Below are 20,444 nucleotides of genomic sequence, written 5' to 3' on the forward strand. Positions count from 1 at the left end.
ATTACTGCATTGTCGGAACTAGAGGCACAAGCATTTCGCTACACTCGCATTAACATCTGCTAACCATGTGTATGTGACAAATAAAATTTGATTTGATTTGATTGGTTGGTCATTGTCCTGTTGAAAAACAAATGATAGTCCCACTAAGTACAAACCATATTGGATGGCGTATCGCTGCAGGATGCTGTTGTAGCCATGTTTGTTAAGTGTGCCTTGAATTCTAAATAAATCACAGTGTAACCAGCAAAGCACCCCCATGCTTCAAGTTGGGAACTACACAAGCGGAGATCATCCATTCAACTACTCTGCGTCTCACAAAGACATGGCGGTTGGAACCAAAAATCTCATATTTGGTCTCATAAAATTTCCACCGGTCTAATGTCCATTGCTCGTGTTTCTTGGCCCAAGCAAGTCTCTTCTTATTATTGGTGTCCTTTAGTATTATGTTTCAGGTAAGACCCAAATGCAGACTGTGTCGAAGTAACAATGTTTATTACTGCAACAGGGGCAGGCAAACGATAGGTCAAGGCAGGCAGGGGTAGATTATCCAGAGTCTTGGGGCACAGGTAAAGAACGGCAGGCAGGCTCAGGGTCAGGCAGAGGTCGGTAATCCAGAGTAGTGGGGCAAAGGTACAGGACGGCAGGCAGGCTCAGGGCAGGCAGAAAGGTCAAAAACTGGGAAAACTAGAAAGCAGGAAAAAACGAGAGACAGGAGTAGAGGGATAAACGCTGGTAGGCTTGATGAAACAAAACGAACTGGCAACAGACAAACAGAGAACAAAGGGATAAATACACAGGGGATATTGGGGAAGATGGGCGACACCTGGAGGGGGGTGGAGACAAGCACAAAGACAGGTGAAACAGATCAGGGCGTGACACTTTAGTAGTGGTTTCATTGTAGCAATTCGACCTGATTCACACAGTCTCCTTTGAACAGTTGATGTTGAGATATGTCTGTTATTTGAACTCTGTGAAGCATTTATTTGGGCTGAAATTTTTTAGGCTGGTAACTCTAATAAACTTATCCTCTGTAGCAGAGGTAACTCTGGGTCTTCCTTTCCTGTGGCGGTCAGTTTCATCATAGCGCATGATGGTTTTTGTGACTGCACTTGAAGAAACTCTCAAAGTTCTTGAAATTTTCCGGAGTGACTGACCTTCATGTCTTAAAGTAATGATGGACTGACATTTATCTTTGCTGTTCTTGCCATAATATAGATTTGGTCTTTTACCTTTTTTTTTTTATAGGACTATCTTCTGTATACCACCCCTACCTTGTCACAACACAACTGATCGTTTCAAACGCATTAAGAAGGAAAGAAATTCCACAAATTAACTTTTAACAAGGCACACCTGTTCATTGAAATGCATTCCAGGTGACTACCACATGAAGCTGGTTGAGAGAATGCCAAGAGTGTGTAAAGCTGTCATCAAGGCAATGCGTGGCTACTTTGAAGAATCTCAAATATAAAATATATTTTGATTTGTTTAACAGTTTTATTTGGTTATTTTCATAGTTCTGATGTCTTCACTATTATTCTACAATGTAGAAAAGAGTACAAAATAAAGAAAAACCCTTAATTGAGTAGGTGTGTCCAAACCTTTGACTGGTACTGTGGTTTAGACAGATTATGATACTAGATTGAAACTGTAACTCTATTTGCTTAGTAAAGTTTGAGTTTCTTTAAACATGGACATTCAGATATTCTCACAGAACAAATGAATCGTTAAGGGGTTCCTTGTTTTCCATAGCACCTTTATTTAATGTCCAACCATTCCTGAGCAAATATTAAGTATTGTTATTCATTGTCTGTATACATACAACACTTCCACAGTAACTTCTGATCTTATGGAGTCTCGTAAATACCAAAGACTATAAAAACACTATGCATGTTCAAGAAAACTGACACCAAAACTAGTTGTCAAAAGCCATTACTGTATCATACTACTGTTATGAACAAGATCTCTTGATTGATAGTAAACACACATACAATCCCTTCGCTCCCATTAGTACTGTTCAGTTTGTGCTTTGGTCTTTTACAGGATCTCCCATTTCATTAGTGTTGTCATGATCACAGGTGCACTTCCACTTGAGAATAGTTGGGAATAAACAAGGATTCTTTCCGATCCAGAAGACAAAAGTTAAACTAAGCAATAGCAATACATGGTTTTCCCCCCTCATATACAAACTGCTTTTATAAAAGTGCATGGTAATGAATACATGGAAATATGAGTGTTGTTTAAAGTATTATATTATCTTTGATCTGAAGCAGTAGAAGTTTGGAATGTTGTTGTCTTTCTGCTGTGGTTAGCAACAGTTCATCTCCAGGGGGCGGGGTCAGTGAGAGCATGACAGAGGCTGCAGCAGGTTGGAGTTTGTATGCCCTCGGTGATGACCTCTTTGTGACCCCCTGTGTTACCACTTGCCAGGGATGGGCACCCCACACTCGTACCATCCCACGAAGGGATGTGGCGTACGCCGGCCGATAGGTCCAAAGTTGACTGGCTCCTGCCTGTAAGAGCGATAGTAACCTGCACAGGGGAGGACCGGCAGTGTTGTAATGCATTATGAATAGATGTAACACATTTTTTATGCTTTGTTAGAGGATTCTGACTGTTTCTTTTCAGCCTAGAACAAGGATATTGAGGTTGTCTGTAATCAAGGCTCTGGGACTTAATATTAGCTGGAATATAATTATTTTTAATACCATAAAAACAATTCTACACCAGGCTGTAGGCGAGTGATGAATTTTGGGAGTTGATTTATGTTATTGTACCTTGTGCTGTGGGCAGATACGTTGAGAGGCTGGGGGAGCCTGTCCTCCCGTCTAGGTAAGAGTCTACAAACTGGCAGTGGTCCTCCCCATGGCCGAATGTGTCTGCTATACTGTAGAACATTTCTGGAAGGAGAGCGAGAGAGATGAGAGAGATGGAGGGAGAGAGACAGAGATGGGAGAGCCCTCAATGGTTAACAACAGAACACACTCTCACACAATATTCCATTATGTAATGAGGCCACAGAGCCCCAAAACCATAAAACACCCAGTAGCATAGGGAAGAGATGTAAAGAAAGAGTGAGAGAATGAAAGGGAGAGCGAGAGGGTATGGTAGTGAAAGAAGAACGGGAAAGCGTAAGGGAGAGAAAAGGTGGTGAGATTATAAGAGAGAAAAAAAATAGGAGAAACTGTAAAGAAACTTGAATTGATCCAAGACTTGAACTTGAGAGAGAGAGAAGGAAATAAACGAGGAGGAAGGTGAGAAGTAACATCAGTAGTACCTTTCAGCCCATCGCCCATAAAGATTTTGTATCTCAGCGAGTTGCACAGGACCACGCCAACAAACTTTCTGTACCAGGTCCTCTTGACGTACTGGCTGCCCTTACAGGCACTGTGCTGGGGGTTGAATCTGAAGGAGAAGGGGATCCAGATAGGCTCTCCACCTAAAGGAAGGCAGGTAGCCTAGCAGTTAAGACCATTGGGCTAGTCGGCAGGGATTGGTTTGAATCCCTACAGACTAGGTGAAAAATCGGTCTGTACCCTTGAGGAAGATACTTAACCCTAGTTGTTCTGGATAAGCGTGTCTTCTAAATAACTACATTTTAAAAGTGTCTGCTAAATGGCATATATTACATAACCACTAAACTGTTGCGGTGAAGGTTGAGCTCTCAGCATGTCCTTCATGACAGTCCCTCCTGATCTAACAGAGTGCTTACTTAATGCTACACTCACAAAGCTAGTCATCAATACCTACTCTCAACCTGTCAGCTCTAACTGAGCTAGTCAAGACTAACTAATTGGCTGCTCTTCCCTCTAGCTGACTCAACGGTTAACACGTCAACTTTTACTGAATTTTTGTTTTCATTTCAGCAATTTACCATCTGTGATGTTTTTGATGCCTTGCTTAAGTTCAGCAATTTACCATCAGTGATGTGCTAGATGCCTTGCTTAAGTTTGATGTAAACAAATTGAGTAGAGCTGATATGTTAGAGTCTGTCACCCTGATTGCTGAATCATTAACCCATACTTTTAACCTAACGATTATATCTGGTACTATCCCCAACGTGGCCCATGTACTCCCCCTTCAGGTGGTGACGACCCTTGTGACCTAAATAATGATCGCCCTATTTCTAAACTTTCTGCCTAGCTAAAATATAATAATCCTTGATTAATTCTCAGCTAAGATCTTTCTTATCTTTGAAATATATTCTAAATGCACATCAGTAGGGTTTTAGACCAGGTCAAAGCACTATCTCTGCTGCATCCCTAGTTATAAATCCTGTTGTTAATTGTATAGATAAAAGGCTACATTGTGCTGCCCTCTTCATTGACCTGTCAAAGGCGCTTTCAATACTGTTAATCACTCACTGCTAATTCAGATGCTTTCATCAATTGGCCTAGACCAGGCTGCATGTAACTGGTTTAAAAATGACTTGACAGATAGGACTCTATGTGGTGTTAACTGACTGATGGTGTTAAATCAGGCTTCCTGGACATTACTAAAGGTGTCCCGCAAGGGTTGATTTTGGGTCCTGTAATTTTCACATTAACAATATCAACTTGCCTGTAAAAAATTGTAACCTGCACTGATATGCCAATGATAATGTTATGTATGCTATTGCCCCCACAGTTGACAAGGCTCTATCTGAACTAAAGTCTGCCTTCATTGTATTACAGAAAAACTTTATTGACCTGAAATTAGTATTGAATGCAGGTAAAAGTAAGTATATGTTGTTCTCTAGAACGCATAAAAAGAACTGATGATTTAAGCATGTACTTTAGATGATGTCTATATTAATTGTGTCCCTGCTTACAAGTATCTGGGCATCTGGATAGATGAAAAGCTATCTTTTAAAAAGCATCATGACGAGTTAGTTTAGAAGCTGAGAATAAAAATGGGCTTCTTTTATAGAAATTGGTCCTGCCACTCAAAAAATAGTAGAAATCGGATTATTCAGTCGATGTTCCTATCGGTCCTAGACTATAGTGACATCATTTATATGAATGCAGCTGCCACTTCATTAAAGCCGTTAAATGCAGTTTATTAAAGCACACTGTGCTTTATTACGGGCGACAATTTTAGCACTCATCACTGCATTCTCTACCAGAACGTTGGTTGTCCCTCTGTGATGTCATCACTGCATTCTCTACCAGAACGTTGGTTGTCCCTCTGTGATGTCATCACTGCATTCTCTACCAGAACGTCGGTTGTCCCTCTGTGATGTCATCACTGCATTCTCTACCAGAACGTCGGTTGTCCCTCTGTGATGTCATCACTGCATTCTCTACCAGAACGTTGGTTGTCCCTCTGTGATGTCATCACTGCATTCTCTACCAGAACGTTGGTTGTCCCTCTGTGATGTCATCACTGCATTCTCTACCAGAATGTTGGTTGTCCCTCTGTGATGTCATCACTGCATTCTCTACCAGAATGTTGGTTGTCCCTCTTTGATGTCACGTAGGTTGATACATTGCTATGTTTTCATATATATATATATATTTTTTTTAAACACCTTTTTCGTGGTATCGAATTGGTTGTTACAGTCTTGTCTCATCGCTGCAACTCCCGTAAGGACTCGAGAGACGCGAAGGTCAAGAGCTGTGCGTCTTCTAAAACACGACCCAAAAAAGCCACTTCTTTTTGACACAATGCCCGCTTAACCCAGAAGCCAGCCACAACAATGAGTCGGAGGAAACACTGTGTCAGCATGCATGCGCCCGGCCCGCCACAGGAGTCACTAGAGTGCGATGGGACAAAGACATCCCTGCTGGCCAAACTCTCCCCTAACCTGGACGACGCTGGGCCAATTGTGGGTATCCCGGTCGAGGCCGGCTGCAACAGAGCTTGAACTCGTACCAGGATCTCTAGTGGCACAGCTAGCACTGTGATGCAGTGCCTTAGACCACTGAGCCACTCGGGAGGCCAGGTTTTCATTTATAAAGCCCTTTTACAAAAAGTGTCACTGTATCTCACATCTTTACTGAACTTTAGACATGTGAGTTACCACACCCGGTCTCAGGGATGCTAGCTCTGGAAATTCCTTTGGTCTCTACTGAGTTAGGTAAATCAGTGTTGAGTTTTTTTGCATTTTATTTGTGGAACAATTTTCAAAATGTTCTGAAAAGTTTATGTTTTGGTGCCTTTAGGCCAATTCAGAACGCTGATTAAGGACCTTATTACTGATGAATGTCTTTGTTTTTCATGACCGTGTTTCTTTCTTTCTGCTTGCATTTTGAATTTTTATTTGTCTATTCTGTAATTGATGTAATTCAGGGCTCATCTGTAAAATAGACCTTGGTCTCAGTATGACTCCCTGATAAAATAAACTACACTCAACTTGTCAGTTCTCACAGAGCTAGTCAAGACTAACTACACATCCCCTTTATTAACAGTTTTCACCATTCCAGTCTCCTTTTCAGATACACAGCGAATTGTGCATAGCACCCAAGGGAAGGGGTAGGAAGGGGTGAGAGGGGAGGGAGTGAACGAGCACCTGCCCCCCTCATCCCCCCTCTTCGAAATACCTGACTGACTCTCTTAATTAAAAACAATAAATACCAAAACTGTACTTTGGCATCGTTTTACCACTATGGATGTCAGCCAAGTCCAGTGTATGTCAGTGTAGGTGCATGCAGCCTTTGGTATGCCCCAGACTGTTAACTCCTCACCAGCTCTCTCCAACTGTCACTTCGAGTTTCTTCAAATGACCTGAAGCAGTGATCTTCTGGACTAGAGCAATGTAGGCCAACATGTTTTGTCAATATTGTTAGAGTAAGAGTAACATATGAGACTTTTCCATACAACTCACCAGGCGGGCGTTCAATAAGAAGTGGGTCGTCTGAAAAACAGAAAACGTTAAAATGAGAGAAATGAACCGGAACAGAATTCATACATAAACTAAAAAACAGGATGATACGGACAAGTAGATGTGGCCTTAGTAGATCTAGGATCAGCAAACCTATTTCCAATCCCAGAACCACAACCATTTGCAGGCACAAAGCAAAACTGACCCTAGAACAGTATTTAGCAACCTCACCTAATACTCATACAGACCTGATTCAGTGACATAGGTGAGCGTATCGCTAACCGGTCCCAGCCCAAAGATATTCTTTGCCTGGACTTTGAAGTAGTACCTGAGGTAAAAAACAACCAAGACAAAATAGTGTGTATTAGAGAGAGCCATTATTACAGGCGTTACAGAGGCCAGGTCTCTGTTTCCACATGGAAAATGTTTAGACCCTAATGACTATAGCAGATGGCTGGAAGGGAGGCAGCACTCAACTCCTGCACCATCAGAGAGGAGTGAGGGAGGCAGACTATAGCAGATGGCTAGGAAGGGAGGCAGCACTCGACTCCTGCACCGTCAGAGAGGAGTGAGGGAGGCAGACTATAGCAGATGGCTAGGAAGGGAGGCAGCACTCGACTCCTGCACCATCAGAGAGGAGTGGGGGAGGCAGATTTAAGAGAATACTGTTTTTATGTTCCTATAGCAGGGAGAAAGAGATCAAGAAAGAGGGGGAATAGGGTAGATTGAAAGAGGGGGAATGAGGGAGAGAGGTAGGGTGAGTGAGAGAGAGGGAGGAAGAGAAAGAGAAAGACCTCAAAGCAGCAATTTCACAAAGAGAGCACTTCTATATGACACAACGTCCCTCCTGACCGATATAAAGCCGACTTTGAGCTCTGGGCCCGCATCCACAAAGCAACTCAGAGTAGGAGTGCTGATCTAGGATCAGTTTGACATTTTAGATCATAACGAATAAGAAAAGAAAAAAATATATATATTATATTGTCAGATCCTAGATCAGTACTCCTACTCTGAGAAACTTTAGTCTCGGTGTGTTTTAAATACAGTGTAGTAATTATTCAATCGCCTCAGATTCAAAACAACACCCTGAGACAAGACTTTTTGCAATCTTTTCCATACCGTGGACAATGTGTGTGTGTGTTCTCCCTCCACTTCAGGGTTACGTACAGTAACTTCACGGTCCACTAATTTCCACCCAAACCCTTTAACGAGAGAGAGATTCTCATATAACTTTTGTCTATATACCTTGACTTCATATCTAGAGTTGTCTATCTTGTAACTATAGTTCTGGTGTAAGTAGAGAGTTTCATGCCCTATAGCCCTTGAGTGAGCAGCATTCTTCACCCTGTGCTTATTAAGCAGACCGATGTCTAGGAGGTGTAGGATTGCTGCATTGGTGTGTGTGTGTGTGTGTCTATGTGAAGACATGTCTATGAGGTGTAGACTACTACCCCCCCCCCCCCCCCCCACACACACACACACATACACACACACACACCTGGAGACATCTGCCTCCATATAGATACACACACACGTAGTGTTCCTTCAGTGCAGAGAAACTGAAATGTATACATGTCTTCAGATTTCTCCTTATATACAGCCAGCTCCAAGCAGCATAGACCCTCACTCGGCCTGGCTCAGTTCAACCTTTCATGGACAATTATAAACTGTCAATCCCTCTATCCGCCTTTTGCACATAAAGTTTTTACTCATACGCACACACACACAGACACACATGCACACAGACACACACACACGCAAACCACAGGGCAAAAGTTAAAGGCATGTTCAGTAGGCTTCTAAATTCCGAAGTTAGGAATTTAGGAACATCTGTCTCTGTGTGTGCGTGCATGTGCATGTCCGCAGTGTCAGTGGATGAGCGTTTGAGCTAGTGTGTGTGTGTGATGTTCGTGGGACAACTCAGCATGTGTGTGTGTGACAGAGACAAATGTGCTGTTGTGTGTAGGATTACATGTGTCTGCCTGTGCATGGCTAACACCTGAGCGTGTGGCTCGGGTATGAACCTTTGGCTTGGGTATGAACCTTTGGCTCGGGTATGAACCTTTGGCTCGGGTATGAACCTTTGGCTCGGGTATGAACCTTTGGCTCGGGTATGAACCATTGGCTTGGGTCTGGCTGTCAAAAGGAGGGGAAAGGTCTGGACAGCCCATATCTTAACTAACTTGCCTAGTTAAATAAAGGTTGAATAAATAATATATATATATAAACCTGTCCCCCTTACCAACTGTAACCTTGGAAACACATAACCTTGGGTATGGTGCAGAGCTGTGTGTGTGTGTGTGTGTGTGTGTGTGTGTGTGTGTGTGTGTCTCTCTCTCTCTCTCTCTCTCTCTCTCTCTCTCTCTCTCTCTCTCTCTCTATGTATGTGTCTGCCCATCACTGAATTGGTCAGATTTCCCCCTTATGATGTATTGACACACCTGCTCTGCATGAACTGTTTTCTGCTGTGTAACACCCCCCCCCCCATCTCTCTCTCTCTCTCTCTCTCTCTCTCTCTCTCTCTCTCTTTCTCTTTTTCTTTCTCTCTCATGTGAGAATTCATCTCATGTATAATATTAACCCTGGATACAGAGTTATGGAGTGTTTAAGGTTGAAGTTGTGTGTGTTTCTTTCCTCTCTGTGGAGCTGAATAGACTGGGAGAGTGTGAGAGAGAAACAGGTACATAGAGAGAGAGAAACAGGCAGAGAGAGAGATAGGGAAAGAGAGAGAAACAGGTAGAGAGAGAGATAGGGAAACAGGTACATAGAGAGAGAGAAACAGGTAGAGAGAGAAAGAGAGAGAAACAGGTAGAGAGAGAGAGAGAGAGCGGGAAACAGGTACATAGAGAGAGAGAGAAATAGGGAAACAGGTACATAGAGAGAGAGAAACAGGCAGAGAGAGAGAGAGCGTGAAACAGGTACATAGAGAGAGAGAAACAGGTAGAGAGAGAGATAGGGAAACAGGTACATAGAGAGAGAGAAACAGGTAGAGAGAGAAAGAGAGAGAAACAGGTAGAGAGAGAGAGAGAGAGAGAGCGGGAAACAGGTACATAGAGAGAGAGAACTCTCCCTGTAAACCATAAGGAACACAGCCCTACATCATAACAGTGCTACGTGTTTTATCTGTGTGTGTGTGTGTGTGTGTGTGTGTGTGTGTGTGTGTGTGTGTGTGTGTGTGTGTGTGTGTGTGTGTGTGTGTATGTGTGTGGCGCTGGTGTCTGCTCTATGTACATTCCTGTGTGAGTCTCAGTGGAGTATCTCAGCACGTTGTTTTCAGGGTGATTTCAACGTGTTTTCAAACCTGCCTCTATCCAGTCAGCTCTGATTTATGTCACTCTGAGGGCTTATTCACTTAAATAAGCATTACAATACCACGCTTTGCTGGTCTCTGACTGGGCCTGATATCACAACTGTAAATACACAACCATAGAATTACACACAGATACAGTGTACACATGTTGTGTGTCTAACATCACTGAGACCTACCGGGAACAATAATCATTTAAACACACATTCCAATACCCTGTAGCTATAAACACTTACACACAGATGCAACCACGCAGCCAAACACCTGCACAGACTGCACACAAATCGGTGTAGAATCTATGACCCGTAAAATCTCTCAAATCTTTTGTTTGTGTTCCCTCGCATAAGATTATACCGAGTTTGAACATTGAATACACAACACACACACACACACACACACACATACACACACACACACACACACACACACACACACACACACACACATACACACACATACACACATACACACACACACACACACACACACACACACACACACACACACACACACACACACACACACACACACACACACACACACACACACACACACAAACAGAGCATATTCTCACCTGGAGTTGGGTTTGAGGTTCTCTATAGCCAGGTGTGTGCCGCTGGAAGCGCTGGAGGACCACCTGTTGTTGAGGATGTCATCATATGAGGCGCTGTGGACCATGTAGCCTGCAGGGGTCACACACATGGCAAGGGTCAGGGGGCAAAGGTCACAAGAGATTACAGAAGAGAGACAGATCCATTTTGAAGTTTAAGAAAGAGGTGGCCATCTTGTTAGTGTGGTCTCAGGTCTGAGGTTTCAGAGGAAAGATTTTCATTTTAGAGGAGAGTGATTGGAGCCAGGACAACAATCACATCTAATTTTAAAGGTATCAGTGGTTTTAAACTAGAGACAGCCTCCGTAAGTCACATTGTGGATCTGCCAACCACTACCCATACCGAGCCTCTCTGTTTCTCACCTCTTCTTTTGCCTCTGCTCTCTCACACACACAGGAAGGTAATCCGACATAAAGCCCCAGGCCAGTGTGTGAGTCGAGAGTTCATGGAATGCTCAGATCATGCCACTCAGCCAGCGGAAACTCTACGAGTGCCAGGATCACCGCTTCCCGCCACATCAAGCCACGATGTGTTCCTATTGAATGTTTTAGGACCTAATATTTCTGCTGAAGCAATGACAACACAGCTTGCTCAAGATTATGTTGTTCCCTCTTTCTCTCCCACTATTGCAGCCTGTCACTCACTTCTTCTCCTCCTCTCCTCCTTTAATTTTCTCTCACCCCAGCTATCTCCCTCTCTTTCTTTCCTCTGATCATTTTCCTGATAACTGAGAGAAGACAGGAACTGTAGTATATGATAACAAATAGCCCAGTGATTATACTAAACAATGTGAATGAGAGACAGATGAAGAGGAGAGGGGATAAGTAACACAATTTGCAACACATCTGGAAAACCACATGAGAGAGAAAGAGCGAGATCGGAAAGGAAGTGATAGGGGTGTGGAGAGAGAGAGGGGGGGGGGGGGGGGGGGTCAAATACAGCCTCCTTTACAGTAATCAAAACTCTGTGATGTCTAAAACATCGGGGTCGGGCGAGTCCCTAAAATCTAACTAGCAGCTCACTAGTACATCAACAACCAGTTAGATTATTTCTGCTGACCAGCTATGATCCTTTGAGAAGCACAACAAATGGGTCAGGAAAGAAAAGTTGAAGTCAGACTAAGTGCACACTAACTGCTTGAAGCACTGACAGAATACTCTTGACACTTACATTGTATTTACAGGACTAGCAAGCTGCTAGTCACCCTGCGTGACATTGTGGTCCACTCACCTGACCCCATATCGTCCTTTAGTGGGATGGCCCAGTCCAGTCCACTCCCCTGACACCATATCGTCCTTTAGTGGGATGGCCCAGTCCAGTCCATTCACCTGACACCATGTTGTTCTTTAGTGGGATGGCCCAGTCCAGTCCACTCCCCTGACACCATGTCGTCCTTTAGTGGGATGGCCCAGTCCAGTCCACTCACCTGACACCATGTCGTCCTTTAGTGGGATGGCCCAGTCCAGTCCACTCACCTGACACCATGTCGTCCTTTAGTGGGATGGCCCAGTCCAGTCCACTCACCTGACACCATGTCGTACTTTAGTGGGATGGCCCAGTCCAGTCCACTCACCTGACACCATGTCGTCCTTTAGTGGGATGGCCCAGTCCAGTCCACTCACCTGACACCATGTCGTACTTTAGTGGGATGGCCCAGTCCAGTCCATTCCCCTGACACCATGTCGTACTTTAGTGGGATGGCCCAGTCCAGTCCACTTCCCTGACACCATGTTGTACTTTAGTGGGATGGCCCAGTCCAGTCCACTCACCTGACACCATGTCGTACTTTAGTGGGATGGCCCAGTCCAGTCCACTTCCCTGACACCATGTTGTACTTTAGTGGGATGGCCCAGTCCAGTCCACTAACCTGACACCATGTCATCCTTCAGGGGGATGGCCCAGTCCAGGATGACGAACGAGTGACAGCCTTCCATGGCGACCACGGTGATGTTGTGGGGCTTGTTCTTGGGCGGCTGTTTCTGATTGGAGGCCAGGCTGTCTTTCTTGAACAGGTTCTCCAAGATGTCCACCTGGAGGTATTCCAGAGCCTCTGTCAGCGAGCACGGAGCACCCGGATCCTTCTGGATGAAGTTCACGTACGGAGCTGTAGGGAGGGATGGCAGTGGAGGGGGGGATGGCAGGGAGGGATGCGAGTGCAGGGAGGGATGGGAGTGGGGGGGGATGGGATGGGAAAGCAGGAAGATGGTTGATCAATTATGTTACATTGTTGCTGGTTTTACGCTCCAATCAAGAAACCCTTTGGGAGAGCACCGGTTTTCGTTGGACTACATCTTTACCGAACACTAAAACAATTTTGTTGATACAAGAAGGCAATGTTGTAACATCTGCTGGTGGACAATAAAGTCTCAAATGACAATATTTGGCAACAATCTATTGTGTTAGTTAAGAAGCCAGTCCATGAGATTCTCTCTGTTAGTCAGGAGTTCAGGAGAAGTAAGACTGGGTGTTTTTGAGTAGTATAACGGGTCGTGTGAGACCTCCAGTCCCTTCTTTCCTCCTCTTTGGGTGATTCTCTGTCTGTGTCTGTCTGTATTTCCCTCGTTCTCTGTGTCAGTGGGAGCTAGTGCCAGATGGATCCATACACAGCTGTGAACACTTGCAGAACTCCCAGAATTCCCAGCCTGATTGGGCTGCCGATGGGAATGGACATTTGGCTGGACTCCTCACCGCATGACTTGGCACAGACACAGCCAGAGGCACAAGCCAATAGGGCCACACGTGTCACTGTCCTCACCGGCTTCTCGTCTCCTTTTTTCAGACACTTTTTAGAAGTCAATAGAGTTGTACTCATTTCAACTTCATCTAATACTGTCCTTACAGACACATATCTGGACATATATGGCTCTGGTCTATACAGTCTTCACATACACTGATGTGTCTGTCCTTGTATGTTCTCTTCTATATGTATACAAGTGTCTGTTTCCACATGGTATCTTATATTTTTATCTGAATATGTCTATCCTGCTTGCTCCTGCCGGATTCTAGTTCCTGTTTTCTAGCTTTCCCAGGTTTGACCATTCTGCCTGCCCTTACCCTGAGCCTGCCTACCGTTCTGTACCTTGTCACACCACACTTTTTTTTCTCAAGATGGCGTAGCAGACAGGCATCTTTTGTCATTGTCTTGTCGTATCCAGTGTATATATATTTATATGTATCTTATTATATATTTTTTCTTTGCATATATTTTTTAAACTATTTTTCTTAACCCCAACTTCAACATACTTTCAATCAACCCGCCTCACCCAATGTGGTATGGATCTGCTATTTTCTATACTTTAGAACCAGAACCCCCAACAGAATCTAGCCAGCTAACTAACTACTAGCTAGTAGTCAGCTAGCCACTGCTAGCGTTCATCAGCTAACTTTTACACAGGATGATTCAACCCAGAGCTTATCGGACTACTTTTTCTCAATATCACCGGATTCCTACTGCAAGCTCTGAACCTCTTCACTTGGATCATCACAGCTTGCTAGCTGCTATCCGATTGGCTTCTCCTGGCTAACATCTCTGTCCCGAAGCAAGCACCAATTAGCCTGGAGCTAGCCTATGCTAGGCCCATCTCCCGGCTAGCTGAAGAGGTCCATCAGCCACTCCTTGGGCTACAATACCTATTTTGCCAATTGGCCTGGACCATTTTTATTGCCGATACGGAGCCCCGTCGATCCATCATGACTGGTCTGCCGACGTAACCACACGAGGGGGGCTACAACAGTCTTCTTCCGTCGCAACGTCCCTCTAAGGCTCTTCTGCTAGCCCACTAGCTGTCTGAATCGCCGTGTCTCCAGCCCGTCCAGCTACTCATTGGACCCTATGATCACTCGGCTACGCATTCCTCTCCCTAATATCAATATGCCTAGTCCATTGCTGTTTTGGTTAGTGATTATTGTCTTATTTCACTGTAGAGCCTCCAGCCCTGCTCAATATGCCTCAACTAACCCTCTTGTCCCACCTCCCACACATGCGGTGACCTCACCTGGTTTAATTGATGTCTCCAGAGACAATACCTCTCATCGTCACTCAATGCCTAGGTTTACCTCAATTGTATTCACATCCTACCATACCTTTGTCTGTACATTATGCATTGAATCTATTCTATTCAAAAAACATTTAACCAGGAACAGATATAGCCCGTGGTTCACTCCAGACCTGACAAGAACATCCTGTGGCGTACGGCATTAGCATCGAATAGCCCCTGCGATATGCAACTTTTCAAGGAAGTTAGGAACCAATATACACAGGCAGTTAGGAAAGCAAAGGTTAGCTTTTTCAAACAGAAATTGGCATCCTACAGCACAAACTCCAAAACGTTATGGGACACTGTAAAGTCCATGGAGAATAAGAGCAGCTCCTCCCAGCTAAGGCTAAGAAACACTGTCACCACCGATAAATTCACAATAATTGAGAATTTCAATAAGCCTGGCCACCCCTACCCTGGTCAACAGCCCTGCATCTCCCACAGCAACTTGCCCAAGCCTCCCCCACTTGTCCTTCACCCAAATTCAAATAGTTGATGTTCTGAAAGAGCTGCAAAATCTGGACCCCTACAAATCAGCAGGGCTAGACAATCTGGACCCTCTCTTTCTAAAATTATCAGCCGAAACTGTTGCAACCCCTGTTCAACCTCTCTTTCGTATCGTCTGAGATCCCCAAAGATTGGAAAACTGCCGCAGTCATCCCCCTCTTCAAATGGGGAGACACTCTAGACCCAAACTGCTATAGACCTATATCTATCCTAGCCTGCCTTTCTAAGGTCTTCAAAAGCAAAGTTAACAAACAGATCACCGACCATTTCGAATCCCGTTGGTCATGGGTGCACCTCAGCCATGCTCAAGGTCCTAAACGATATCATAACCGCCATCGATAAGAGACAATACTGTGCAGCTGTATTCATCGACCTGGCCAAGGCTTTCGACTCTGTCAATTACCACATTCTTATCAGCAGACTCAACAGCCTTGGTTTCTCAAATGACTGCCTTGCCTGGTTCACCAACTAATTCTCAGATAGAGTTCAGTGTGTCAAATTGGAGGGCCTGTTGTTCGTACCTCTGGCAGTCTCTATGGGGGTGCCACAGGGTTCAATTCTCGGGCCGGCTCTTCTCTGTGTACATCAATGATGTTGCTCTTGCTGCTGGTGATTCTCTGATCCATCTCTACGCAGACGACACCATTCTGTTCTTCTTCTGGCCCTTCTTTGGACACTAAAGCAAAGAAGGGCCAACAAAGCCTCCTTCAAACATGCCCTCGTAAAACTGACTATCCTGCCGATCCTTGACTTCGGCGATGTCATTTACAAATTAGCCTCCAACACTCTACTTAACAAATTGGATGCAGTCTATCACAGTGCCATCCGTTTTGTCACCAAAGCCCCATATGTCACAGTGCCATCCGTTTTGTTACTAAAGCACCTTATACCACCCACCAACACTCTACTTAACAAATTGGATGCAGTCTATCACAGTGCCATCCGTTTTGTCACCAAAGCCCCTTATGTCACAGTGCCATTCGTTTTGTTACTAAAGCAACTTATACCACCCACCACTGCGACCTGTATGCTCTAGTCGGCTGGCCCTCGCTACATATTCGTCGCCAAACCCACTGGCTCCAGGTCATCTATAAGTCTTTGCTAGGTAAAGCCCCGCCTTATCTCAGCTCACTGGTCAACATAGCAGCACCCACCCGTAGCACACGCTCCAGAAGGTATATTTCACTGGTCACCCCCAAAGCCAATTCCTAATTTGGCCGCCTTTCCTTCCAGTTATCTGCTGCCAATGACTGGAACAAATTGCAAAAATCACTGAAGCTGGAGACTCATATCTCCCTCACTAACTTTAAGCTCCAGCTGTCAGAGCAGCTCACAGATCACTGCACCGGTACATAGCCGATCTATAAATAGCACATCCAACTACCTCATCCCCACACTGTTATTTATTTTTTTGCTCCTTTGCACCCCAGTTTCTCTACTTGCACATTCATCTTCTGTACATCAATCACTCCAGTGTTTAACTGCTAAATTGTAATTATTTCACCACTATGACCTATTTATTGCCTTACCTCTCTTATCTTACCTCATTTGCACCCACTGTATATATTTTTTTTTTTCTCTATTGTGTTATTGACTGTATCTTTGTTTATTCCATGTGTAACTTAGTGTTGTTGTCTGTGTCTCACTGCTTGGCTTTATCTTGGCCAGGTTTCAGTTGTAAATGAGAATTTGTTCTCAACTAGCCTACTTGGTGAATTATTTAAAAAAATAATAAAACCACTGGATTATTGGCCGTTCTGGACCTTTTGGACTCTAATCTGGATTACTAACCTCTGCCTGCCCTTGATCTGTCGTTTTGACTGCCCCATTCTAGTAATAAACTTTTGTTACTTCGACATTGTCTGCATCTGAGTCTTCCCTAAAACGTGATGTAGTGCTTATAATTGTATTCCCTTTGTAACACTCCATTGACATACATAATAAGCTCTGTATGAGTCTTCAGATAACATACTGCTTGACCACGTGTCTGTCTATGCAGAGGAACCCAATGCCCTTTGGCTGGCGCCAGTACAGTTGACATGATGGGTCAATTGTACAGTTTCCTATCCTGCATTTTTTTGTTGTCTTTGGGAGGCTTGACCAACCCTTTGATAAACAGATCTACATGAGCAGCAGCTATCACATCAGACACAGACAGACAGACAGACAGACAGACAGACAGACAGACAGACAGACAGACAGACAGACAGACAGACAGACAGACAGACAGACAGACAGACAGACAGACAGACAGAGAGAGAGAGAGAGAACCCTATATAGAAGAATGGTGGACGTGTCAGGAAGCTGGCTGTGGTGTTGGATCTGAAATATTAAACTAATAAATATGAGAGAGGATGTCTCTGTGTCAGGCCAACAGGGACCTCTCCTCTCACTGCTGATATCAGCGGGTTTCATATTATTTCATTATTTCACTGCTATTTTTATTCTATTTCATTCTGTTGTAGGATTTCTTTCATGGATGTAATGAGCTTCAGATGTGTTCGCTGTGCGGCCGCCGGCCTTGGCTCACAGGATCGTCACAGAAACTGTTTAACTGGATTAGAAGACCTGGATCAGGGGCAAATTATGGTGGAGCATCAAGCTTGTAATAACATTGTAATAATATGGTCAATTAGCAGACTTTTTCCCAAAGCTGTCAACACATAGGCCTACAGCATATTCAGTGTACATGGCTATGGTGTTGCAAGCATCATGCACCAACCAAACAATTGGAAGCAATTAATTTCCAATTGGTGGTACTGTCTAACTCGTAACCCTGCTTCCAAGGCATTCCAATGACCCAGACACATTCCAAACTGAGGTCCTCATAGTGAACAATACCAGCTAACACTGCTGTTACTGGGACCTGTTGGTTAGGGTACTGTCCAACCATGCCACATCTACACAGTCACATGGGAGATGAGTGAGTGGCGCTCTCTGGTGACTCAGCAGGAATGTACGCATCATCATTATGAGTCCAAAGATCACCAAGAGGCTCCTTTATTATAGACAAGAGGAGGGAGAGGATGATGGGGGGATTAGAGGTGTTGTTTTCAGCGTGTTTTTCCAGCCAGAGGAGTGGATGGAGGAGACAGGGGGAGATCAAAGTAAGCACATTAGACAGCGGGACGCTTCAGAACACTCACTGGCCTCAGCTGACATCACAGCTTTCTGTGTCCTCGGTACACTCTTAGAAAAAATAGGTGCTATCTAGAACCTAAAATGGTTCTTCGGATGTCTCCATAGGATAATCCTTGAAGAACCCTTTTTGGTTTCAGGTAGAACCATTTTGGGATCCATGTAGGACCCTTTCCACAGAGGGACAGCCGAAGAAACCTTTTGGAACCCTTTCTTCTAAGAATGTAGGGATGGGCATTTGAGATTTGTTGACTGTTCAAGTACTTGCATGTTTATTTTTTTGAGTAATAGAGTACTCGGAATGGAAAATATACTGAACAAAAATATAAACACAACGTGCAATAATTTCAACGATTTTACTGAGTTACAGTTCATATAAGGAAATCAGTTAATTTTAATTATTGAATTAGCGATGGGTGGGCTTGGGATGGTATAGGCCCACCCATTTGAGAGCCAGGCCAGCCAATCAGACTGAGTTTTCCCCCGCAAAAGAGCTTTATTACAGACAGAAATACTCAGTTTCCTCAGGTGAAGAAGCCGGATGTGGAGATCCATGGTCTACAATGTGAGGCCAGTTGAACGTACTACTAAATTCTCCAACTTTGGAGGTGGCTTATGGTAGAGATTTAAACACTCAATTATCTGGCAACAGCTCTGGTGGACATCCCTGCAGTCAGCATACCAGTGTCATGCTCCCTCAAAACTTGAGACATCTGTGGTATTGTTTTGTGTGACAAAACTGCACATCTTAGAGTGGCCTTTTATTGTCCCCAGCACAAGGTGCACCTGTGTAATGATCATGGTGTTTAATCAGCTTCTTGAAATGCCACACCTGTCAGGTGGATTATCTTCACAAAGGAGAAATGCTCACTAACAGGGACGTAAACAAATTTGTGCACAAAATTTATTTGTGAGAAATAAGCTTTTTGTGAATATGGAACATTTCTGGGATCTTTCAGCAACACTTTCTATGTTGTATTTATATTTTTGTTCAATGTATATATGTTTTTAGAACAGAAAGGCAAGGCCTGCAATGGAAAAAAACATGTTCTAAGTTCTAACTGTGAGTTGTTACCCCACTTTTCCACCAACGCACCTGCAAGTTCCCGGACATTTCTGGGGGAGATGGCCCTAGCTCTCACCCTCCAATCCAACAGGTCCCAGACATGCTTAATGAGATTGAGATCCGGGCTCTTCACTGGCCATGACAGAACACTGACATTCCTGTCTTGCAGGAAATCACACACAGAACGAGCAGTATGGCTGGTGGCATTGTCATGCTGGAGGCTCATGTCAGGATGAGCCTGCAGGAAGGGTACCACATGAGGGAGAAGGATGTCTTCCCTGTAACGCACATCGTTGAGATTGCCTTCAATGACAACAAGCTCAGTCCAATGATGCTGTGACACACCGCCCCAGACCATGACGGACCCTCCACCTCCAAATCGATCCCGCTCCAGAGTACAGGCCTCGGTGTAACGCTCATTCCTTCGACAATAAACACGAATCCGACCATCACCCCTGGTGAGACAAAACCTTGACTCGTCAGTGAAGAGCACTTTTTGCCAGTCCTGTCTGGTCCAGCGACGGTGGGTTTGTGCCCATAGGCAACGTAGTTGCCGGTGATGTCTGGTGAGGACCTGTCTTACAACAGGCCTACATGCCCTCAGTCCAGGCTCTCTCAGCCTATTGCGGACAGTCTGAGCGCTGATGGAGGGATTGTGCGTTCCTGGTGTAACTCAGGCAGTTGTTGTTGACATCCTGTACCTGTGATGTTCGGATGTACCGATCCTGTGCAGTTGTTGTTACCCGTGGTCTGCCACTGCGAGGATGATCAGCTGTCCATCCTGTCTCCCTGTAGCCTTAGGCTTCTCACAGTACGGACATTGCAATTTATTTCCCTAGGCACATCTGCAGTCCTCATGCCTTCTGTGAAGTTATTTTGATTTTTACTAATTATCTTTGAAAGACAGGCTCCTGAAAAAGGACGTTTCTTTTTTTGATGAGTTTATATTCATATGCCATTTAAGATCCATTTATTGAAA

The 20,444-nt window shown here is 44.4% G+C and overlaps 1 protein-coding gene across 1 annotated transcript in view; it reads right to left on the reverse strand.

Moving 5' to 3' along the window:
- Positions 1-1,474: 1,474 nt before the first annotated feature.
- LOC139407282 (fibronectin type III domain containing 1) overlaps positions 1,475-20,444 on the reverse strand; it is a 113,442-nt gene continuing 94,472 nt past the window's right edge. The window contains exons 16-22 of the mRNA XM_071150924.1: positions 12,585-12,821; positions 10,681-10,789; positions 7,048-7,127; positions 6,803-6,832; positions 3,275-3,436; positions 2,775-2,897; positions 1,475-2,529 (exon numbers count right to left, since the gene is read on the reverse strand). Coding sequence (XP_071007025.1) covers positions 2,414-2,529; positions 2,775-2,897; positions 3,275-3,436; positions 6,803-6,832; positions 7,048-7,127; positions 10,681-10,789; positions 12,585-12,821 — 857 coding nt within the window. The 3' untranslated portion in view covers positions 1,475-2,413. The remainder of the gene's footprint in view (positions 2,530-2,774; positions 2,898-3,274; positions 3,437-6,802; positions 6,833-7,047; positions 7,128-10,680; positions 10,790-12,584; positions 12,822-20,444) is intronic.

The sequence above is a fragment of the Oncorhynchus clarkii genome, chromosome 4, assembly GCF_045791955.1.
Source record: "Oncorhynchus clarkii lewisi isolate Uvic-CL-2024 chromosome 4, UVic_Ocla_1.0, whole genome shotgun sequence".
Lineage (NCBI taxonomy): Eukaryota > Metazoa > Chordata > Actinopteri > Salmoniformes > Salmonidae > Oncorhynchus > Oncorhynchus clarkii.